A 25,123-nucleotide genomic window follows, 5' to 3' on the forward strand; every position below is an offset into this window, starting at 1 on the left:
TTCTTACAAATTACAAATCGGTTCGATATTTCATTTGCACACGTGGGCGTTTGCACTTTCATCTGATTGGTCAAAACGCTCCGCCTTCAGTAAACTAGCTTTTCTTTCTGTCAGGCAGAATAAGAGTCAGTAGGAGTGCGGCACTGACAAATGCACTTTAATAAAATAATGTCTGAAACCACCACTCACTGTTAACTACGCACAATATTTGAAGCAGAATATGTTGCTGGTCACGTAATTCGTGCTGCTGCGACTTGCAAGCAACCCCATTAAAATGAGCCACAGTATATGAGATTATTTTAGCATGATGTATTTCCCATTGATAAATACAATGCAAATAGTTCCGTCTCTTTGGATAAAAGGGAAGTGGAAATAAAAATCAGTAATAGGCTGAACTGTAGGCTACCATGATACAGTAGCAGTAACTGTATAGGCTACTGTCCGTAACATTTAGGCTACCACTCTCGCCTTTTATTTACATCAAAAGGCACTAAGGCAGGTATACGCGCGTGTGACAGATATAGGCTATAAATAATTTTGAAAATTTTATAGAAACAAAATGTATATTTATGAATGTAAGCATGTGTAGCCTACTCAGTTCACATGAAAAGAAAAATACAGAAAAGAGAGAAGCTAGAATCAGTGAACGTACATTAATACTGACAAAATTACCAGGTTTGAGATTAATTAAAATCATGTCGGTTGAAGAGCACGGCATAGCCTACCTTTAAATTGTAGTTTTATTATAAAACTAATAAAATTTTATTACATACTGAATTGGTCGATGTTTCTCTGAGTTTTCTTTATTATGTTGGCTTAAGAAAGCCAGCATATATTTAAACATTATTATTATTATTATTATTTATTATTAATATTATTATGAGAAATTGACTCCGCCTAGAACTTTAATGCTTCACCAAATTCAGCTCAGACCTTCAGACTGGTCTGACTCGCTTATATCTTTTCTAACTGGTCAGACTTACTTTCCCCAAAAATCCATTGACTTGCGTTATCTGAGCAATGAAGGCCGTACTACTTAATGCTGTCCACTAGAGGGGGCGACAGGATAATAAGTGTTTTCTACTCTTTCCCTATTTGCATCAGTTTAAATGACAAATAAATGCATGAATTTCATTCATAAATAGGCCATATCTGTGTATCCACTCTCTAGTTTATTTTAAGATATTGTTATTCACACTGGTTTTTGCATTTAATGTTTGTCCATCTGGAACTTTTATTTGTCATGAGCTCTATATTTTAAGATGTAGCCTATAAAAAAATATGATTCAACAACACAAACTCTGTTTTTACACGGCAAATTTGTTTTCCTTTCAAGTAGGCTATAGCCTACAAGTTATCCTGCTTTTTGCCATGGCTTGCCATACTGCCCAGAATAAACAATATTTTCTCCACACAAGATTTAAAAACCCTGCATGTAGTTTTTGTGAAGACGAGCGCATATCTTACAAAGGTTCCAGTTCTGTTTAGGCTGTTGTAGTTTGTAATGCTTGTTATTTTCCTAAATTTATATAGGCCTAACACATTTAAACATCTATCTATCTATTTATCTATCTGACTATCTGACTGACTGACTGACTGACTGAGCTTCCTTTGTGAAAAATAGAAGACCACCTTTTTTAAACAGTTATTTAAAACGGTGGTCTGCTATATTTCACAAAGGAAGCCCATTTGTGTGGTCGTTGGCATTATACAAGAAGGACATTCTGAATATGAGCCTACTGTAAAATTAGCTGGCTTAAAAATGCGGATTGATCAGTGCAGAGTTATTCCAGACGCCTCCCGGTGCTATTCGTATTGGAATTGTGTAATCACAGATTATGAACAGATGTTTTCAGAGGTGGACAAAGTACACAACTTCCTTACTTGAGTGAAAGTAGCCTACAGATACTAGGCCTACTGGTCAAATATTACTCCGTTACAAGTCAAAGTTGTAAAGACCGATTTTTACTTAAGTAAAAGTACAGAAGTACTTGTTTTACTTAAGTATCAAAAGTAAATGTCAATGCATTGTTTTATTATTTTTGCATTGTTGTGTGTAATACTTACAGTACCTTTCTGAATCTATGCCTGCCTACCTACCCTCATATCAATATCAAATTTATTTCTAGAACACAGTTCCAGTAGTGGGATTGAATGTGAGATTGAATAAGTGCACTCAATAACGTCCACAATGGTTTCGGACACCCAAATGGCTGTTCCCTCAAATAGTGCCCTATTTAAGTTTTTTTGGCTTTTAGTATGAATATGTTAGCGTTACTGTTATCTATAACAGTGCTAGTGTGCACCAAAACAATGACAAAATTCGCATTTAGAAGACCAAACCCAACGTTGAAAATGAAAATCAGGCTGATGTCAGAATCCCACGCCAGATTGACATTAATCTCCAACATTGGACAGACGTTGTATTGTGGTTGAAAACAAGGATATATTCCCATTGGGTTGTTGGGTTTTCATGTTTAATGGGAACTTTAGACATAATGATTTTTATACTGTACAAACTGTGTGATCCCCTAACTCTAATGTAACATTTATGGGTAGGTCATCTACGGACATCTAATGTTACGGACATATTATCATGGTACAGTACAGTTCAGCCTATTATTGATTTTTATTTTGATCGCGACAGCGCCATGAAGAATTCTCCACTGTAAATCACCTGTCTTTTTCGTCAATGGTGGTTTATAAAGTGCTCTCCACTCAGGTTTTCTATCCACATTCAAAAAAAATTATAATTCAGAGAGAGAGAGAGAGAGAGAGAGGTTGGGAGGGGGTTGATTAATATCACATAGGATATTCTTTTTTAAATTTCTCTTTGATCTCTCTAAATATTTTTTATATTTTTTATTTTAAATATTGAAAAATTTTCCTCGCCAAACCTCATTCCACAGCCTGCCACACACCCAGTTTAAGAGCAGTTTTTTATTCTTCTTGTAATTAGGAGTATAGTGAGTACATGCTTTACCTTCACAAATTAAATACTCAAAGAACATTTTGCATTTAAAGAAAGGCCATTTTGAACTGCGTTTCTATTATTTACACACTTTATGAAATTTCAGTGTTTTCAATCTAATGCTTTTAGACTTGACTCTTTGTGATGTAGTCACACAAATAATTAAAGGTATTGCGGGGGATTTTCTTTTTCCGGGTGGATCATCAAGACTATTGGTCCTCCTAGTTGTCAATCATTCTGGTGATATGTTTACGTAAGGCCGTCGTACGTGCTCGTCCCTAGGTAGTTTTCGCTTTCTGCGCATGCGCACTTTCGGGTGTATGTGTGTGGTGAGCTACGGTTTCAGCCATTCATTGAAGCTCGCCCGTTCTCACCGGGTTTTTTCAAAATGTCTGAGGGTCGCAAGAGAAAAAGTGTCTACGAATTGTATGACAAGAAGAGAAAGGCCTCTGAAGAAAGAAACAAGACCAGAGTGTTTTTGGGAGAATATTTCACACGCTGGCGTGCGCTAAAAGCACAGGTTGGGCTTCCCACTGATGCCTCAGTCGTGAAGTTTCTTCTCGACAGGTAAAGGAAAGTAGGCTTGTATGAGCCATGCCAACAGCAACTTGTAAACAGAGCGTGCACGAGGAGAACTAGGCTCGTGCATGCTCTCTCGTGCACACGTTTAATAGGCGTTCCCTCTCGGGAGCAGGTAGAGTGTTGCGCATGTGCATTTTTTCAAAAAGTGGAGAGGGCGGTTCTTTTCTAAAATTCGGGAAAATCCTCCACTATACCTTTAACCATTTGCATAACTTTAACACAAGTTTTTATTTCTCAAATAATAAAAGCCAACAGAGCTTTGGCCGAAAAGTTAGCTGATATCACAAACTATACATAGTATAATATCTGTTTTTAAGCAAGCCATTATAAATAAATAATATAATGTTCTTTTTTAATTTTATCTACATTGATGAACAGCATGAGCAGGGCCGTATGCAGGATTTTATAAATACCAAGGTCCTTGCTAGTGATCCATTATTTCCTCTTATTTCTTTTATAATTTCCGCTTTCCCTCTTCTTTAGCATTTAGCACTTTTGGGCATTGGCCGACCCGAGTTCAAGTCCCGACTCGTGGATTTTTCTTGATTCCATACTGTCCTATCATAATAAAAGGCAAAACTCCCAAAATTATTCTTTAAACTGATGGCAGTTAAGCTTCATTCAGTATGGGATCAAGAAAAATCCATGAGTAGGGACTTGAACTCGGGTCTTGGGGGTGTCAAAGCCAAAGCCCAAAAGTGCCAAATGTCTGAGCACTGACCACTTGGCTATCTGGTACGATTATTTAACAGCATTTTGTTGAATATTTGAACCTCACTGCTAAGAAACATGGGGGGGAACAGAATCCGACGGCAAACAAACCAGCTGTCGGAATCCGTTCCCCCAATCCCATTATGAGAGGTGTTGATGTTGTGGCTTAAAAAAAGGCTGATTCAATTTTTAGTGTGGATGAAGCTTAACTGCCATCAGTTTAAAGAATAATTTTAGGAGTTGTTGCCTTTTATTACGATAGGACAGTATGGGATCAAGAAAAATCCACGAGTCGGGACTTGAACTCGGGTCGGCCAAAGCCTAAAAGTGATAAAATGTCGGTGCACTGGCCAATTGGCTATCGGGGACAAATATTCAGCGACGGTTTGATGAATATTTGACCTCACTGCAAAGAAACATGGGGGGAACAGAATCCGATGGCAAACAAGCCAACTGTCGGAATCCGTTCCCCCACTCCGATTATGAGATGTGATGATGTAATGGCTTAAAAATAATGGAGTAGTTGTAGAAACAAATGAGGAGATATTAAAAGAAATAAAAACATACTATGAAAAATTGTTTAGTACAGAGGGGGTGAAAGAAGAAGAGAAACTGAAGTTACTGAAACAAATAAAAACAACAGTTGGAGAAGTATACAAAAAAGAGTGTGATGAAGAGATAAAAGAAGAAGAGATAAAAAGAGCAGTAAGTGATTTAAATAAAAAGAAAAGTCCAGGTATAGATGGTTTGGGGAGTGAATTTTATATAGTTTTAAAAGCTTTTTTAACTAATATTTTAAAAGAAGTTTATGTAGATTTTTTTAATAAAGGAGAACTGAATCAAAGAATGGGAATGGGTTTAATGAAGTTGATTTACAAGCGAAAAGGGGAGAAGATAGAGTTAAAGAACTATTACGATGCTTAATACTGATTTAAAGATTTTATCTAAAATGTTAGCCAACAGACTGAAGGAAGTAATGCCGAGTATAATTAAACCTAACCAAGTGTACGGAGTAAAAGGAAGAGACATAGCAGATACAACAATTAGTATAAAAGATACAATAAGATACATACATGAAAAGAACAAAGATGGGTTTATAATCAGTTTAGATTTTGAGAAAGCATTTGACAGGGGAGAACATAGCTTTTTATTTGATGTTTTAAAGAGTTTTGGTTTCGGAGAGAATTTTATTAAATGGATTAGGATTTTATACAAAGGTGCAGTAACAAAAATGAAATGTAATGGTTTTTTAACAGAGTGTTTTAAATTAACCAGATCAATAAGACAAGGATGTCTGTTGTCAGCTCTTTTATATTCTCTAGTTGCGGAACCATTGGGACTCACTGTAAAACAAGAGGAGGGAATAAAAGGGATATGCATTGAGGGAGAAGAGAATAAAAATGTTCAATATGCGGATGATATGACGTTATTGGTAAAAGATCTGGGGAGTGTAAAAAAAGCAATGCAAATCATACAAAAGTTTTGTAGGGGATCAGGAGCTAAAGTAAATGAGGATAAAACGGTATATATGAGATTTGGAGGGACGACAATTTTAACAGAGCATTTTAGTTTTAAGGAGACAAAAAAGGTTTTTTTTCTGAATGTTTTAATGATTTCTAAACTATGGTATATCTTATATACGTCATCTATGCCGTTGTGGGCAGAAAAAAAGGCTGACAATTATTTTTTTATGGGAAGGGTTTTTTATGCCAAGAATAGCATATAATACTTTAATAGGAGCATTGGGGAAGGGAGGACTGGGATTAATGGATGCGGAACAAAGAAAAAACAGCTTAAGAGTGAAAATGATAAAAAAAGTACTTGGATGAAGAAAATAAAGCGGCATGGAAAAGCAAGTGTAGCAATTTTAATCTTGGGGACAACATATTGTGGATGAGAACAAAAAATTGGATGACGGAGGGATTGCCAGATTTTTACAAAGAAATGATGAGTGCCTGTGGCAAATTTTTAACTAGTGTACATTTTAATCCACAAGGTAGAGAGAACATTTTAAATCAGCCTTTATTCTTAAACAACGACATTTTAAATTACGGGAAAGAGATCTTTTATAAGAAATAGTGGGAGCTGGGGATTACAAAAGTAAGAGATGTTTTATACGAATTCAAAAAGGGATTTTTACCAATACAATACATTGTGGATGTAATGGAGGAGGCAAAGGATGATTTTAGCAGACAAGAGATAACATAACTGCCATCAGTATAAAGAATAATTTGGGGAGTTTTTGCCTTTTATTATGATAGGAGAGTGTGGGATCAAAAAAAATCCATGAGTCGGGACTTGAACTCGGGTTGTCGAATGCCCAAAAGGGCTAAATGTCAGGGCACAGGTCACTTGGCTACCAGGGACAATTGTTCAAAAACAGTTTGATGAATATTTGAACCTCATTGCTAAGACCTGCCATCAGTTTAAAGAATAATTTTGGGAGTTTTTGCCTTTTATTATGATAGGGCAGTATGGGATCAAGAAAAATCCACGAATCGGGGTCGTCCAAAGCCCAAAAGTGCTAAATGTCGGTGCACTTTCCAATTGGCTTTCGGGAACAAATATTCAACAACATGAATATTTGACCTCACTGCTAAGAAACATGGGGGGAACAGAATCCGACAACAAACAAACCAGCTGCCAGCTGAAAGGTCAAGCTGCTTTCATAGTTCCTCCAGTCTCAATCCACTGGTCTACTATAAGAACCCGTAGACCTGAATTATATCATAACATTATCGACCAGTCTTGAAAGTAAAGGTCTTTATTGGCATTGATGGTTCTATGAAGAGCCTTTATAGTGGAAAAAGGTTCTTTAGATTATTAAATTGGGTCTTTTAAGAACTGTTCACCGAAAGGTTCTTTGAGGACCTAAAATGGTTCTTCCTTGGCATTGCTGCAAAAACAACCTTTTGGAATCTTTATTTTTAAGAGTGGCATTATAGTGACATATACGAGTTTATGTACATCAGTACCTGGCTTTAACACATCAACACGCACTTCCATGCATTTCTCTCGTCCAGAGTAGTCGCTGTAGACCTGAGTGCGAGTTTCAACACACAAGTGTCCTGCTTTTCGAATGGCCAAAAATCCTTTTCCTAAAGTCATGGCCACAGCTGACCCTGAAATTGGAGGAGAAAGTAAAAAATCAAATAAAACTGCTTTTCAGTTATTCATTCATCTCAAACTAGTGATTAGATAGGCTAGTATATACATTTCATTAAGTCAGGCCGTGGAGTATATCCCAGTCTATATTTAGCCTATTTGCCCAGGAGTTATATTTACATTTCCTGGAACATGTGAACTGAGCTAAAAATATCATCTATCAAGTTCAGACTGTCTTACCCTATACCAGCTACAAAAGTGAAAGTTTTATACCGAGGATGAAGCCCATGGCATCTATTCCAGCCACCAGGTCAATGGTCTCATTCTTGAATGGTTTTAGAAGATCTTTTACACAATCTGACAGTGCCTGGATCAGCCAGGAGTAACAGAAAACAGAGATCAGAGACTTTAAACAATAAAGCTCATGGTTGTCAATCACATTCTAGCAATGCTTACTTTACCTTCCAGACTTCAAGATACAAAGTTTCAAAGCTAGGTTATTCAATAAAGTACATTGTACACTATAAGTGTTGCATGCAACAGGAGGGATTGTTTACCTGTGAATTGCAATAGAGTCTTGATGGATTAAGCCATGCAAACTTTGGTGCCATAAGAGACAAGTACCAGCCGTATACTCTCTTTTGGGGACCTGCTAAAACATCCATTCTGTTTTAATGGATTCTGCTTCAAATTAAGAAGCTGCTATCACTACCTCAAACCACACGTGAGCACCAGGTCTTAAGCATCTATACACTCTCGTCGTCCCTCTCAGGTATAGCCTACACTGGTCCGACACAGGATCATTAATAGAGTATTACAGCCTCACCCAGAGGGCGGATATAGTCTTCCTATCACTGTGTTGGAAACTCAGAAGCGAAGACCAGGAGACTTGGTTGTATCTTCAGCAGGATTCTTTATTGAGAACACAAGCTGCAGTCATCAAGTCTAACTAAGGCAGTGTACATTGTAGTTTATATACATTTAGAGGGCAGTGCTTAGAAATGGAGACAAAGCATCTGGATGATGACCTTAAACAAAGCATGCAGTAAAAATCAATGTTGCTCAAGTCTTCTTCACTGTGATTTGTTCTGGTGATTGGTTTGTAATAATCTAAGCTAATGATTGTTAGTTCTGTTTCTGATTTCATGAAGAGATCTAATATCAGCAGTAAGAAAAAAGTGTTTTAAAGCTTGTTGTTTTGCAGATCACCACAACCACCCGGTACATGACGTACATGACCAACCTTCATGGTTTGAATAATGTCAGTTGTTGTTTTAACGATGATGACTATTCAATTTAATATAACATTAATTAACAACTGCCAATATCTATTGGTTAGAAGAGTTTTGATGTGTTAATTTATATAGCCTATCGTTATTAATCTGCATTCTGTGTTAACTTTTCTGGTTACACTAGTTAACTAAACTATTTGATTACAATGTCACATGTCTATCCATTTTCAGTCACAAGATGGTGCCATTAGCTGTGCTATCTGTTAGTAAGAAAAGAGAGAGACTGTCCAGTGATTTAAATACTAGGCCTGTGTTTAACATGGAAAATAAATGCACATGAGTTGTCAGACTGTGGTAACTCAGCTTTGCAATAAAGGTTATAAATGTTCTGTTTGATGTTCTACTTTTATTGTTTATGCTACAAACGTACATGCCCGCATACAGGCACTAAATTGCATTTGATCCTTTAATTATGTATATATCACTAGGGAAATGTCACCATAGGCTTGCATTCAAATTCAATTGTTGATATCCTACAACGGAGACAATGGTGTCCGTGCCGGAGATGGTGGTGTCCTTTCCAGAGACGGTTGTGTCCGTGCCGGTGTCCGTGCCGGAGACGGTGGTGTCCTTTCCAGAGACGGTTGTGTCCGTGCCGGTGTACGTGCCGGAGATTTTGGTGTCCGTGCCGGAGATGGTGGTGTCTGTGTCGGAAACTTTGGTGTCCGTTCCAGAGACTGTGGTGTCCGTGCCGGTGTCCGTGCCGGAGACGGTGGTGTCCGTTCCAGAGACTGTGGTGTCCGTGCCGGTGTCCATGCCGGAGACGGTGGTGTCCGTGCACTTGTCCGTGCCGGAGACGGCGGAGACTTGCCAGAGACGGTGGTGTCCGTGCCGGAGACGGTGGTGTCCTTGCCGGAGATGGTGGTGTCCGGTCCAGAGACGTTGGTGTCCGTGCCGGAGACGGTGGTGTCCGTGCACTTGTCCGTGACAGAGACAGCGGAGACATGCCAGAGACGGTGGCGTTGTCACCACGTGACACAGGTCCTCAAGAAGCTGACAGAACACCACCTCTCTCGAGTTGGAGTTCCACACACCATCTGTCCAGTTCCTCGGGTACATCATCAACCAACAAGATATCCAGATGGACCAGAGGAAGGTGGACCCCATCCACAACTGGCCCCAACCTGTCACCGTCAAGGAACCCCAACGCTTCCTAGGCTTCGCCAACTTTTATCGCAGATTCATCCAGAATTGCAGTCTCCTCAGCTCACCTCTCACCTCACTCCTCAGGAACCGGCCTAAGTCTCTGTCCTGGAACCCCTTGGCCACCGAAGCCTTCCAACACCTAAAGGATGCCTTCACGACCGCTCCAATCCTGGTGCACCCCAATCCAGAACTCCCATTCGTGGTCGAAGTCTATGCTTCTACCACCGTGGCTGCCGTTACTCCATACCAGTCTACTCGCCTGAGATCGTCTCGTCCTGTCTCCAGTCCGTCTTTCGTCCGTCATCCTGATCCAGATCGCCTGTCTTCGTGTTCACTCGTGCACCTGCACAGAGAATCCACTTCAGTCATCGCCAGCTAAGTCACCATCATTCTACAAGTCACCATCCTCTCACCATCATCTGGTTCTCGTTGTTCCACCACCACTTTTGGCTACATATAGCGCTTTAGATTCATAGCCGTGAGAGTGAGTGCAGTAGCAAAGCTCAGTACTTCCAAAATGTGACAAAATAAGACATATTCCTATAGGCATTGTTGCATTGAGAAAGATTAGAATCAAGCAAATATTGGTTAGAACCAGAAACAGCCTATTTAATATATATATATATATATATATGTTGGTGTGAAAATAACCCTTTTTAAAAAAACATAAATAATACAATATTCAAAAGTAAGAGAGCAGACAGTGTGCACGCTATGATTTTTTTTCTCTGCCTCATGACATTGAAGAAGCCTTTGCTAGAGTCATTTGATGAGTAGTTTTGTACCAATGAGAATAAGAAATCAATATACAATGAAGTCCAAGAAATCTGTGTGGATTTCACTCAGCAATTCAAACTGACAACACCCAGATAGGTATTTTTTAGTCCAGTTGTCAAAACACAAAAGAACAAATATAATTTGTTAAACATTGCCTCACTCAGATCCAAAACCTGACCTCGGCAAATATGTGGTAACACTTTACAATAAGTTCCCATTAGTTAACGTTAGTTAATGCATTAACTAAAATTAGCGAACAATGAGCAATTAATTTGTTAAATTTATTGTAATCCTTGTTGTAGTTAGTTAATAAAAATTGAACTGTTAATGTCAGCTCTGGTCCATTAAATAATGTTAACAGATACAACTTTTATTTTTAGTAATGTATAAATGTTGAAATTAACATTAACTCTAAGATTAATGAATGCTTTAGAATTATTTTTCATTGTTAGGTCATGTTAACTAATGATCTTTTTGAAGGTGTTACCAAAATGAACATGCTAAGAAAATCACAAAATGTTTCTGTTCTTAACTCACTCAAACTTTTACATACATGGAATCCAAGGACAAACCCATGTAGGGCCCATACCTCAAGCCCCACAATGAAATGTTGACTGGGACACTGGCATTAACTGAGATAGCAAGTTTAGAAAAGGGATGAGCATAAGTGAAACGCTTATTTTTGTTATTATGAAGAACTGGATGCAAATCTCTGATTAGACATTAGCTGTATTATTCTATATTAGCAGGGCATTATATCTAATAAAGTTAATAAGCAAAGTTAATGAAGTCATCATAGAGGGGCCTGACATATTATGTAGTTAATTATGCTTAGCATAGGCAATTTTGTTGTTTGGAAGAGCATCTGGTACAGAAATTGCCTCTAAGGACTGATGTAACATGAGACTACTCGTTGCTTGTTACCTTTGTTAATTAACCCAAATCAGGAGGAAAACACATGTTTATTTCATGACTATGTGCTCTAATTGGACCCAAGGGAGATAATCTAACTGTCACAACACTTCTAATAAGCACAAACTATTACTGCTTTGTGTGTGGTCAATAAACATTTACTCTCTGCATTGCACTATTATGTCATAATATTTTTAATAAATCACATAATTCTTCATTATTATTTACTTATTTATATATATTTTGTGTATGTCTGATTTACTTGTGTACTTTCTTTTTCCCAAGAAAGTCATGCTGGTAATTACAATATTTCCCAAAGTTGCCATAAAGGCTCCCCGACTTTTTGGATGTTGTTTTATTTGTTTATTTTTTCCCCAACAGATAATTTGAGGCTTTGTGCTTTTTAAAAGCGTCTGTTTAATTTAGCATACACAAGTATTTAAATTAAAATTACACTAAAGTACAGAAAACATATACAGATGAAATACAGCATACTAGAACTAGGCTACTAATGAAAATGAATTTAGTAGTCTGTACATGCTGGCATATTTACACTACACACTAAAAGTATATATTTTGATGGTGATAGCACATACATATCAGAATGTAGCAAGGGCTTCTTAATATCATACACCCTTGTTGCTAGTCTAGTTTATTTTCATAAAACCATTATCATTTAACTTTTATTTAAAACTGCTATGGCAGGTTTATCCTCCTTTCATATATGTTAAGGTCAAAAGATACCCATCACAAGCAAGGTGTTATGGGCAATATTTGGGCTGAAAAGCATGCATGGATGTAAACTGCAGAAATGTTTTGCATACTATGGTCACTGTAAGGCACAGACACAATGATGACGACAGATGTAAAATCAACAACTGGTAAGTTTATTGTGGGAATGGCAGAAACAGACACAATAGCAGGTGAGATGATTTCAGAATAATGTGATGGATAGTGATGCAGTCTTATCTTTTGCAGGTTGGACGAAGACGACAACAACACTCTGGGAAGCAGACGAGACGAGGACATAACTGACTTGACAGGGCGATGACTTGGAAAACTTCAACTGACCAGATAACCAAAGGAATCCTTAGATAAGTGAGTCCGTATTCTCTGACAAGGCCAAACACCAACTGATGCTAAGTGTAAGCGTGCTATATACAGTAGTGCTGTTGATGAGCTGTGATGAGTGACAGGTGTGTGTGATTGGAATTCTGGGGACTGTAGAATGAGGAAGAGCCTGGCAGGAACATAACTATTTGCTGTGCACTATGATATGGGACGTGCTAATTCTAATCTTACATATAAAACGTTGGTATGTATAGGATATGTTTTTTACAGCAAATGTAGCCTATATTATTCCCAAAACGCAAAGTAGGCTATCCATTTCAAATTTCCTTTAAAAAAAGACAGACTAGTCATGCAACAACAATTTAGCATGTGTAGTGTAATATATTTTATACTACTTAAAAATAGCATGCGTACACATACATTAGCAGTGCAGACAACATTTAGCATCATAAATGGTCAGAATTATTTTTTACTCATAAAGTGTATATGAGTAAAACAGCCTCCATATCTTCATAGAAAATAAGATCTAAAATATTGCCCAAACATAAGGGTCACACCAGACTTTGAACACATTTTCCACATTTATATTTGTATATCATATACATACACTACCGTTCAAAAGTTTGGGGTCAGTGTGATTTAAAAAAAAAAAAGAAGAAATTACAGTAACCAGTAAAGACATTTTTATAATGATACAAAGGATTTCTATTTCAAATAAATGCTGTTCTTTTAAATTTTATATTCATCAAAGCGTCCTGAAAAACAATATCACTGTTTCCATAAAAAAAATTTTATGCAGCAAAACAGTTTCCAACATTGAAAATAATAAGAAATGTTCCTTGAGCAGCAAATCAGCATATTAGAATGATTTCTGAAGGATCATGTGACCCTGAAGACTGGAGTGATGGCTGCTAAAAATTCACACAAATATATTAAATAGAAAACGGTTATTTTAAATAGTTATTTTTACTACATTTTTGATCAAATAAATGCAGCCTTGGTGAGCATAAGAGACTTATTTCAAAATTTTAAAAACATTTAAAAAATCTTGCCAACCCCAAACTTTAATGTAATTACAACATTAGTGTAATTGTGAGCCCACACTTTTTGTTCCATTGTTATTATTCTTATTAGGGGTTCAAGCATGAAATGCTGAAACCCTATTGTAATTGTAAGGATTCGTAAAACGCATCGTGCAGGACAAACCGTAAGGCCTAGAGACTTGAAACCTGGCCAGATGGTAGGCCTCAATTTGGGGACAACCTATCAGAGTATGACCCCGATTGGCCCATAGGTGGCGCTACAGCAACCAAAAGTTCAAAATCGCTCATAACTCTTAGACCGCTTGTCCCAGGATCAAGTGTCTTATATCGTTGGAATCCTTGGGTCGAGGCGGATATTTTGTCCAAAAGCTACTTTTGCGAACTAGTCCTAGGTTTTTCGCCCGATCGGAACCAGACCAGTCTAGGACAATTCTCTGGACTCTCTAGATCAATAATTATCAAAAAAAAGTTGAACTTTTGCATTTGGATGGCTGTAATAGGGTCATTTATAAAATGGGTGTGGCAAAATACATTAAAAAGCCTATAAATCCTAAATGAAAACTCAGAACTTCACAAAAATTGGTGAGCATATGTGACATAACATCATTAACAAGCATGCACAATTTTATGGAGATTGGACCATAGTTGGCGCTATAACTGTTAAAAAGCTTAAAAACCATATATTTCCTATGGTACATTGCCTGTATTGGCTGTAAATGGTCTTTTCCATTTATGATGTCAGTGGTTACATGCTTGCTAAATAAAACTTAAATTTTTATGCTTTTGTGCTTAAAAACCTTTAAAGGACTTAAAGGCCTTAATAGCTTGAACCCCGATAAATGCTGCTTGCAGCTTTAATTATTAATGTAATTCTGAATTATGTTTTTTCATAGAATTCAGTATATTTACATTCAAATATTATCAGCCTGCATTTACAGAAAATAATGTACATAAGTTAAAGGGGAGAAATCTTATGACCTCAGGATCCTAATATAATTATTCTGTTCTCTGTGGAGAAAAATAAATACATTAAAAAACATCTGTTAGTGAACACAATTATTAAATATTGGTTTGACAGATAAATTTTTTTGAAAATATGTTTATCCATTAAATGATATAAATATGAAACTTTAGTTTTTGATGGTGTGTGTCAAATATACAACAGAATTTTGATTTTAAATGCTCGATCTGTCACTCTTACAAAAGCAATGACAAACAACAACATTGTTCTCGCGCTCTCATTTAGCCATTTTAACTTCTTTATTTGGGTCAACACGTGCACCATAACAAGGCATGGCTTTCTTCATATAGCTTCTGAGGCTCTCATCTCTAAGGCCGTAAATGAGCGGGCTCAGAAAGCGAGGAAGCAGGATGAAGCAGAAATAGTAGATAAAAGACATATCTGCTTGAGACAAGTTTACACGCTGGACAAGTAAGAATTCTGCCACAGGTTGTGAGAAAGCCATTATGCAGAGGAGAAGCTGGAACCCATGAAGCAGCACTGTGTGCAGAGCCTTCCTCACTGACACTCGGTCCTGCCGCATCTGACGGGTCTCCAGTAGGATCCGAATGTACGTGAAGAGGATGACCACAGCGACCACTGCAAAGAAGATCCCATTGAGGCTCACTTTGAACAGAGCTTGAATAGGAGAAGCATTGAGCACGTTGCTCTTGCAGAGGACAGGGGTCGACTGGACATCTACACCCGGCTTGAGCCGCATCAAGACAAAGTCGACAGTGGGCAGAATGCAGCTGATGATCCACAGACTTAAAATGATGATCCAAATCCATTCCGGTCTCCAGATGGCAGGACGGTGAAGCGGGTAGAAAATGGCCACGTAGCGCTCCAGTGACATAGTGGAAAGGATGAGTGGGGTGTTTAGGAAGGTAGCAGTGGACACAAACAGCAGTGGTGCACAGTAGACGACTGCAAACTGCACAGCGCCCATCACTAACAAGAAGAGGGATACAGAGGAAAGCAGCTGCAGGGTGTCGTTCATCAGCATGTAGGTGAAGAGGATATAACGGGAGCTGTCAAAGAACTGCCTGTGAGATGCAAAGGTGTACAACGTCAGGAGGATGAAGAACATGAAGGCAATGAAGAATGGGATCACCACACACACCTTTACAATGACAGAAAGGTTGTTGCTGGATGTTGTGTTGCCTGGGAGTTCTGTCAGATTCTGCATGTTTTTGCAAGGGTTTTGCAACACTGCTGATGTTACAAAGGCTGAAAGGAATTTAGCAAAATAACATTTGTTTAGTTTGGAATGTGGAAAATGAAAATGTTATAAAACGGTAATTGTACTTTAAACAAAATGCAATGTAATCTAATCGAACGTGATGTTCACTGGATAATTCATTGAATAATCTGCATCTTATCTGACTTCTGGTCACAAAATAAACTTCACACGCTTGTTGACTCACCAAGCTGCCTCTGTTGGAAGAGAAATTAAAAGATGATCAGAGATGCCAGATGGGTAGCCCACTTTTATATTGCTGAAGATTTGCTTCATGACAAAAGAATGGGATTTGTTTCCCCATAGGATGACTTAATTTCACGCTATGAACACAAAGCATAATTATAGCAATTAACAACCAAACAATCCAAACAAAAACAAAATCAAGTTATCTAGTGTGTGTGTGTGTGTGTGTGTGTGTGTGTTGTAATTTTTTATAAATGTTGTATCCAGAGGATTTATATACACCTAATTTCTTCATCTGGTTAACAAGACCCTATATAGCAAAACTATATTATAAAATATTGAATTACTTTAAAACTTCTATATTCTATTTACTAAATAAGTTTCAATAAATTACATTCAATTGAATAAAGTTATTTTGTGGTTATATTTTTCTTTCTAGCGTTTTTTTAAATTATGTAAGTTGTCAAATATTCACCACTAGAAGAGCGTATTTAGAATGTTTGGATGTTTCATATGGCTAGTCATTAACAGAGCTATCAATTATTGACTGTGAACTCATGTGCTCTGCCTTATTTTACCATATTGTTTGTTCTTCTGTGCAGCAAAGTACTCAGAGACGAAAGTACATTGACAGCTTCTCTGCAGAGTCATATGCGTCACTCATTAGACCAATGAGACACGTATCTCACAACTGTCTGTTTTTTGAGGTGCACTGACCTAAAATGAGGACGGAAGAGGGAATCATCGAACAACTAAAAGCAAACAGCAAGTTTTATCATAAAGAAGATCTGGGGCTTTGAATAAACAAGCTGTCTGCATGTGTTTGGTTAACATCTAGTGCTGCTACTCGCTGTGATATAAATATTAAACTGATGAAACTTAGTGATATAAGTATTAAACTTAGTTATATTAGCTAAAAATATTAAGCCTTTGGTCCTTTTAGTTATAACATATTTTAATTCAAAACAGCCATTCCCAGACAACAACTTTACAGAAAATAAAGCATTTACACATAAATATAGAGCTACCTTTATATATATATATATATATATATAATTTTTCCCCAGACATGTACTCTTTTTTTCTTTTTTTTTCTTTTTTTTTTTGACTGTATAAAAAGCATTCGGAATTGAATTTCTAAATCGCCTCTACAAATTCTAAGATTTTGCTTTGTTTTGCGTGCTTTAACCGTTCTTTGTAGATCCCACTTTATTGCATCCCACAATTGGTCGAAAATGTAAAGGGTCTTCATGCTATTGGTCTATATCAGTGATGGGAAACTTCGGTCCTGGAGGGCCACTGTCCTGCAGAGTTTAGCTCTAACCCTATCAAACACACCTGAACAATGTCTTCAGAATTACTAAAAAGATAAAGATGAGTTTTTATCAGGGTTGGAGCTAAATTCTGCGTGGCCCTCCATGACCAAAGTTGGCCATCCCTGGTCTATCTAGGCCTATCTGATGCACAAAAATAATAAACACATTTGTAGTGTTATATCAGCTAAATATTCAGATCTTTATATGTTACACTAAAACACTCAAAAGTCTTCAATTATTTATTTTATTTATGAGTTAATGTTTCTGAAAACCTACCATTCTTAACACTATAGCCCTGAGGATCAGATGTGCATCACGGAAAACAGTTGATCAAATCTTCACAGAGTCAAATCCTATGTGACTAATTATGTGCTTTATTAGTGCATAGTTAATGCATATCAGTGTAATTTGTGCTTCCTAATTGTTTGGCAATGATGCATCCCACCTGGCAACATGAGGCCAATTTGCTTGATCCCTTTGTGAGTTGTACCGAACAAAGCTGCAAAGCAAATATTTATTTAATGACTTCTCACTCTGATTAGTCTCCTGAGCATACCTCCACCACAAAGAACCAGTCTGTTATAATGATGTAAATATGTTTAACAAACATTGGCCTACAGAGAGTACAGCACCCAAAACACTTCCATAGTTTTGTGAAACTTTCTTTAAAGAAAGAAAAGTTATGTGGTTATAGTTTATGGACTTTGTGACACTCAGTATCTCAGACAAATACACAAGCAGTAGTTATGCAATGATAGCATTGCTGCATATTGTGACAACAAAGTCACAAGTAGGAGGGTGCACCGTTTCCTTTAGTCAACATGTATATAGATAGATGGACGGACGGACGGACGGATGGACAGACAGACAGACAGATAGTAATTACGGAATAAGTACATTGTGTGTACATGGGGAACAGGACTGCAAAATAAAGTGCTACCCATATTAGTATAACAAGTAATCAACTAAACCAAAGTAATATATAATAAAACATTTAAAAAAAAAAAACAGAACTGATACCACTGAACATGGCCAATCATTGCGAAGGAGAATTATTAAAGCTTAAATATATGTGTATCATTCATATAAACTTTAATAAACTTTAAAATTGTTGCACATACTTATTTGTTTGGGTAAAATTTTCATGTTTAAGCATGACTGTATCAGTTCTCCTCGGTTCTCTGTCCCCTAAACAAAATAAAATCTAAATGTAGCTATGTTTATTCACATCATACTTCATCATTTGGCTCCTAATATTACACTTGATATATGACCAGAGCTCAAGCAATCCATTTAGAAATACTTAAAAGTAATATTTTCATATTTTGCGTTATTTGTGTACATGACAATCGGCGGAGGTGGAACCATGGTGAGGGGAGCCGGCGAAACAGAGCGGGTGATGGACCAGGATGACCCAGCAGCCCTGGAAGCTTGGCGCCGAGCCGCTGGTTCGTGGGACTGAGGCGTTGACGGGGATCCGGCTGAACGGGGTGATGATAGGGTGATTGAGGGCGACGGGGAGGTCAGAGGAAGGAAGGAGCCCGATGACACCGTGGGGTGCAGGGTGTAGGCTTCGCCGGAACCCCGGAAGTTCGTGGTAGAAGCTGGGCATCGACCTCCGAAGGCCGACCTGGAGTTCCGAAGGAGCCCAGTGGAGTCTCCGAGCAGAAGGGTCACGGCAGTGATGAGTGAGCGATGAGCCTAGGTGAAGGTGACGTGTTGACAGGCGGAGGAGGAGATGTGGGCCTGGAGGCCCAAGGTGCAGCCGGGGACTCTACCTCGTGCCGAGCTGGTGAAGGAGAAGCCCGATGCGCAGAGGATGAGCCGCACGGAGTGAGCAGCGGGGGCAGAGCCGAGGAGCTGGACCACACCAGTGGTGCCGACGGATCCAGGGGACTGGCCGTGACCAGTGATGGAGACGGTAGTCGGGACTAGGAAGTCAGGCAGGGATACTGGCTGAAGAGGGTCATTACCGGACGGGACCGGTGAAGAAGGTGAGGATTCGAGGGTGGGGTTTGGGTGGGAACTGGATCCACGGTCCACAGATTTATTAAGTCAATGTCCGCTCCTGGCTCTGCGATGGGCTGATCCGCCTGCCTGGGCTCCGGCTCTGGGGCGGCCTCGTGGGTACCCTGGGCTTGCTGGTAGCAAGAGAGAGTCGGCTGGTACCACTGTCGGTTCTCTGGTTGGAGAAGGAGGGGCAGGGCGGGTGAGTCCATCTTCCTTATTTTACTCGTTTAAGAGGGTCAATTATTCTGTCACAACGTAGCCGATGAAGAAAGATGCGTAACACCGAATATAGTTGACAAAGAGTTTACTGGTGTCTGACAAGCATGACATTCAACAATAACTGACATAGGATATTACAGAACAGGGAGTATAAATACACAAGGCTAAGGAGGGAACTAAACAGGCACAGGTGGAGGAAGATGAACTAATCAGGACTAACGTGAACAGGTGCAGACATGACTGAACGTAATCGTGACTATAATATAATATACAGACAGAGATCTTTTGTGTATGTTTTTATTTTTGTTACGACCCGTGCAATAAGGACGGGCTTGACGTGAACTTTTGCTGTTGATAAAAAGGAAACCAGCCCCAGCCGACAGATCACCAAAGACACAATTCTAAGTCCCAAAAAGTATAACTTATTTAAGGTGGAAAGAAAATTAAGGAGCAATGGCTTCGGGGTGCCCCAAGGCCAAAATAATAAACAAAATAGACTTATAAACAAACATGTATAAATTACCTAATCAGGGAATAAACAAAATTACAAAGAAACTTCCCTAACTCCCTAAAGATAAACAAATCACAAACAAAGTCAAAATAAATGGCAGGACACCCCTACGCTCCTAAAACATAAAACAGAACTGAATTAAATCATCACAAACAAACGAACATGATCAACTGAAGGTTTGGGGATCAGCCGACGGGAGGAGGAATCCGGAGCTCTTCACGCCACAAGGCCAATGCCAGAATGAGCTTGACATCTTCGGCTAGCGCCACATTTTAAAGCGGAGCATCAGTAGATCCACCAATCAGGCTCCTCCAACGGCAGCCAATCCCTGCACACATATACAAAACAACAACCCACACAAAACAGATACAGAGGATCGTAACATTTCGCTATGTTATCTTTTAGTTACTTCAACAGCTGATTTAAATCTCATAACAGACACATCAGGTTGTCTGTGGCTTTGACTGAGGGTCTAGTCATGCATTATTGACAGCAAATAAGCATCTTTCAAAATTGCTTGTAGGCCTAATTCAAATTTGCAGACTGTGTGTTTTGTATACTGCTTGTGCACAGATTAGGCCCTCATGTCAGTATGGTGGAAATATTTTGAGTAGCTAAAAGTGAGCAACACCCATGATATATATAAAAAAATTCTAATAAGAAGTTTTTAAAATATCAACAGTTGTAAAATGCACACACACACACACACATTTGAAATATAAATAAAAAATAAAAAATTATTTAGAGGTAAAATTTTAAATACATGAGCAGCATGTGGTCTGTTTAATCAAATGCAACCTGTACTGTGAAACTGACATCTACATTTAGACAAACACACATTTTCCCCAAATCCTTTCACAGTTTGTTTACTAACAGTGCAATCTAACTTTCACAACCTCGAGATATGCAGCATGAACATTTGAGAATCATAGGGTCTTTGTTTTGTCTCATAAATGCATCCATCATATTTGCATTAGTTTCCAATGGATTGTGTATTTCATATTAACGTTCAAATATGAAAGAAAATAAAAAGCAAAAACATTAATAAAACATGAAATAAATAACAGAACAAGCACAGAGAACACATTTAAGGGTGTACCATATTACAGATCTCAGTATGCCAAAAACCAACAATCCACGAGAAGTAAGTAGGTAAGGAAGGAAGGAAGGAAGGAAGGAAGGAAGAGCATTGATTATAAGTAGAAACAGAGACAGCAGCAGAAAATTTGTAACCTTCAAATGTATGTACTTTGGCTATTTGTATTTTTTTACAGGCAGCGCACTATAACTCACTGTTAAACTGTTGTGTTGCATATATTACTTGTTAAGGTTAATGTCATGATTGTGTCTCCGTGCTCCATGTCTACCCTCAACACACAAGCAAATCTAAATTTAGATCTAGATCATCAACCAAGTAGGTGTTGTCTTTTAGAGTTTTACTCTATCAAACCCTATATAAATGTCTGTTCACAACACACTTCATCATTTGGCTCATGCAGGTAAAGTTACACCTGATATGACCAGGACTCAAGGATTAGAGTCAAGAATACTTTCAGTAAATGGTATAGCAAGGTTATGTAACATTGATTGTTGTAAACTGAATACTTGTTCAGTCTTTGTTTTTCAAGTCAACATGGAGCTTATTTAGAATTTACATATACATTGTTTATTCTAAAGCACTGATTATTTATTTCTCACATATTTCATGTCTTATTGTAAATGTGCTTTTGTTGTCTGTCTAATTTTCTCCCAGATGTGCGCACAATGGCCAGTCAGAATGCCAGTGTCGATGAGCAGATACAACTTATCCAAGTTGACCCCGTCCGGAGAAACATTTCACTGGCGCTGACCCAGATCGTTGTGTGGCCCTTCATCTACCTCATCTTCCTCATGCTCTTAATATTCTCCAAGAAAGAGACTTTCAGAACAGAGACACGTTATATATTGTTTGGTCACTCTCTTCTGGTAGACCTAATATTTCTATGTCTGACAGATTTTATTGTGCTCTTATCATACAACTTTGTTTTAATACCGCTGCATTTCTGTATCCCCATCTGCATGTTAACGGAAGCAATTGCATTAAGTGCACCATTAACCATCGGTGCCATGTGTGTGGAGCGCTATGTGGCCATTTGCATGCCTCTCCGACATCATGCGATCTCCACCTCTAGAAGAGCCATAATGGTGATTTTAATGATTTGGATCCTGAGCTCCATAAACCCCTTTGTTGATATGTTCATTCTTGTCAGCACTGCCTCTCGTGAATACTTGTCTCAACTCACACACTGTCATTATGAGATTATGATTCCGGAAAAGATTCGTCACTTTGCTAGGGGTCTGTTGTACATTGTGGGGCTTGTGGTTATTTTGATCATTGAAGTCTTTTGTTATGTAATGATATACCTTGCTGCACGTGCAGCATCTGGTGACAAGTCTGCATCAAAAGGGCAGCGCACCATTTCCCTGCACATAATTCAGCTGTTTTTATGTACTGCCGAGGTGATGTGCCCTTACATTGAGAGTGTAGTTATGCAGTATGATATTCAATCATATCTGACTGTCCGATTTATAAATTTCCTGACATTTAGTATCACTTCGAGAGCAGTAAGTCCTCTCGTCTATGGGTTTAGAGATGAGAAATTCTATGCAGCTATGGCTTACTATTTCAGATGCAAAAACAACACCATCTCATCTGACACTGATAAACAAACATGATTATCTATTTTTAAAGGTTAAAGAGTGTTTCTGGGATATTATCTTGTCTAAGTTCCTTTCAAAACGTCATGAAGTAAAATTTGTAATGTATCAAAACTCCAGGTTTGGTTTACCAACTGCCTAAACATCCCATTCTAGTTGATATATAGAGAGTATTTAGAGAGTATTTTATTTAGTTTATCGTATAGCTGATTACAATGTTGGCATTACTTGTTACACTTTCAAATATTTTATGTATATTGTTTTAAGTTTGAGTAATTTATTTGAACATAAATATGTAATTTAATTATTAACAATTAAATGTTTTAATATTTTATTTTAAATTTGCATTATTTATTTATGCATTTGGCAGATGCTTTTATTCAAATTATTTCTTTAAAAAAAAAAAAAAGTATTTTCAAGGTACACATTTATATTCTTATCAGTTCTTGCTTTCCCTGGGAATCAAAACCATGACCTTGGCATTGCAAGCACCAACACTCTACTGTTTGAGCTACAGGAAAGCATTAGATACATACTTACAAATAGATCCACTTTTGTATTGAACAATTTATATGTAATTGCAGACTATTTGAGATCAGTATACACATTTAATGGGATTATTCATAAATTATTATTATTCATTTTGGCATCTAATAAATATTTCTGTTTCTAATATTTCTGTTTCATTTCACATGTTAGAAAAGAACAGTTCAGCATCACTGACTTGTGAATATATCATACTATTATAGTAAAAGTGAATTAATCTAGCAATTGCATTTGATATATAATTCCTTTTCTCTTTCTGAAGACTTCTAATGTCTTTCATTTGTAATACATCTGTGATAATAACATTTACTAAACAAACATTCAAAGGCCAGTAAGTGTGATACTCAAGACACTTTCACATTTTTTTGTGAAACTTTCTATTTGATACTTCTAAGGGAAAACAATAATAATCTGTATTTTTTTTTTTTTTTTTGAAAAATAAATTGGATCGAATTTCATCATTTAAATACATATGCAGCATTATGGTTCTCTAACATTTAATGAAATACAGTCTATGACAAATGTATGCCAGGACCAGGGTTGAGAACCGCTGCCTTATGTGGCCTTTTCAAAGTGTCCTATTTGTGATTTTTGGCCCCCAAGCTCTAAACCCTTTGGTTTATGTCTTTTTTCCCCTCATTACTACTTTTTCACAGGAACTTGTTGAACTTTCTTGAACTGTTTTATCACTCGTGTACATAGGGATTAAAGGCATTGTTATGTCGAATGTAATTTAGGATAAGGTAGGAAGAGGACAGGGTCGGCTTTACGAGTACGATCTCACGGGAAAACGTACAAATTCTACGAGGTGGCTTATTCGTACGAATTCATACGACCTGACTCGTACGAATTAGTACGTTTTTTGCAAAATCGTACATATTTTACGAATTGGCCAATTCGTATGAATTCATACGAATGACCTACCCCTGACCCCGCCCCTAAACCTACCCATCACGTGGGTTTAGACAAATCGTACAAATTCGTACGAGTGAGGTCGTACGAATTAGTACGAATTAGCCAACTTTTTATCATTCGTACGAATTCGTACGAATTGGTCGTGAGATAGCGTTGGCTTTACTGAGGCTCATGCTTTATTCACTTTCAAATGGTCAAAACAAAAGTCCAAATACACAATCAATGATGCAGCTCTCCAGAGCATTCAGCGCATGCACAGGCACGAGTCTTCAGTCCGTCTCTCTCTGGTGAGAGGTGATCTCCTCCTAAGGCCAGAGCGAGAAATTGGACTTCCCTGCTCACAGCCGTTGCTTACATCACTGACTCCACCTCACTCTAATTTTTTGAGGAGGTTGAGGTGATATATCTGACGTGTCCCGCTCCTGTCCATTTGAACCACCTCAATATTGAGACCCCCACCTCAAAGCGCCCTTGCCACTTCGCGAGTAATTTAGAACTAGACATAGGAAGCAATACAAGTACCTTATCTCCCGGTGAAAATTCACGTAGTCTAATTCCCCTGTTAAACAGCCGGCTCTGTTTGTCCTGGGCCTGTAACAAATTCTCCATAGAGAGCCGCCCCAAAGTGTGGAGTTTTGTTCTCAGGTCCAGCTCTCAGGTCCAGCGCATACTGAATTTCGTTTCGACTATCTGAAGGTCCGTCCTCCCAAGTTTTTCTCAGGACGTCCAACACCCCACAGGGCTGACGTCCATAAAGAAGCTTGAAGGGGGAAAACGGATCGTTCTAACGGCCTGGTGAGGTCCATACCAATTCTTTCGAAGGGGACCTGCTTTAGAGGAAGAGGGCGCAATGGTGCTTTTGGGGAGGCCGGT

At 38.1% G+C, this 25,123-nt stretch overlaps 4 protein-coding genes across 6 annotated transcripts in view; 2 read left to right on the forward strand and 2 right to left on the reverse strand.

The window, feature by feature from the left end:
* Nucleotides 1-25,123, forward strand: part of mrm3a (mitochondrial rRNA methyltransferase 3a) — a 526,058-nt gene that overhangs the window by 5,143 nt on the left and 495,792 nt on the right. The gene's annotated exons all lie outside the window — the stretch shown is intronic.
* LOC311297765 (adenine phosphoribosyltransferase-like) lies at nucleotides 6,920-8,034 on the reverse strand (the record flags this gene model as incomplete). The annotated part of the gene is made up of 4 exons (XM_084420200.1): nucleotides 6,920-6,981; nucleotides 7,240-7,386; nucleotides 7,643-7,736; nucleotides 7,927-8,034. The coding sequence occupies 4 exons, from the start codon at nucleotides 8,032-8,034 to the stop codon at nucleotides 6,920-6,922; spliced, it is 411 nt and encodes a 136-aa protein (XP_084276326.1).
* or95a1 (odorant receptor, family 95, subfamily A, member 1) lies at nucleotides 14,547-16,461 on the reverse strand. Of its 3 annotated transcripts, none has more exons than XM_084420023.1 (3): nucleotides 16,431-16,461; nucleotides 16,038-16,173; nucleotides 14,547-15,840 (listed from the first exon to the last, which is right to left on the reverse strand). In XM_084420023.1, exon 3 carries the CDS (start codon nucleotides 15,797-15,799, stop codon nucleotides 14,849-14,851), a length of 951 nt encoding a protein of 316 aa, XP_084276149.1. In that variant the 5' UTR covers nucleotides 15,800-15,840; nucleotides 16,038-16,173; nucleotides 16,431-16,461; the 3' UTR covers nucleotides 14,547-14,848. The 3 variants fall into 3 exon arrangements, with proteins under 3 accessions (XP_084276149.1, XP_084276150.1, XP_084276151.1); XM_084420024.1 differs by lacking the exon at nucleotides 16,431-16,461 and adding an exon at nucleotides 16,319-16,342; XM_084420025.1 differs by lacking the exons at nucleotides 16,038-16,173; nucleotides 16,431-16,461 and having other exon boundaries at nucleotides 14,547-15,656; nucleotides 15,734-15,839.
* or94a1 (odorant receptor, family 94, subfamily A, member 1) lies at nucleotides 21,857-22,807 on the forward strand (the record flags this gene model as incomplete). The annotated part of the gene is made up of 1 exon (XM_084419455.1): nucleotides 21,857-22,807. One exon carries the CDS (start codon nucleotides 21,857-21,859, stop codon nucleotides 22,805-22,807), a length of 951 nt encoding a protein of 316 aa, XP_084275581.1.

Source organism: Rutilus rutilus (assembly GCF_951802725.1).
Source record: "Rutilus rutilus genome assembly, chromosome: 9".
Lineage (NCBI taxonomy): Eukaryota > Metazoa > Chordata > Actinopteri > Cypriniformes > Leuciscidae > Rutilus > Rutilus rutilus.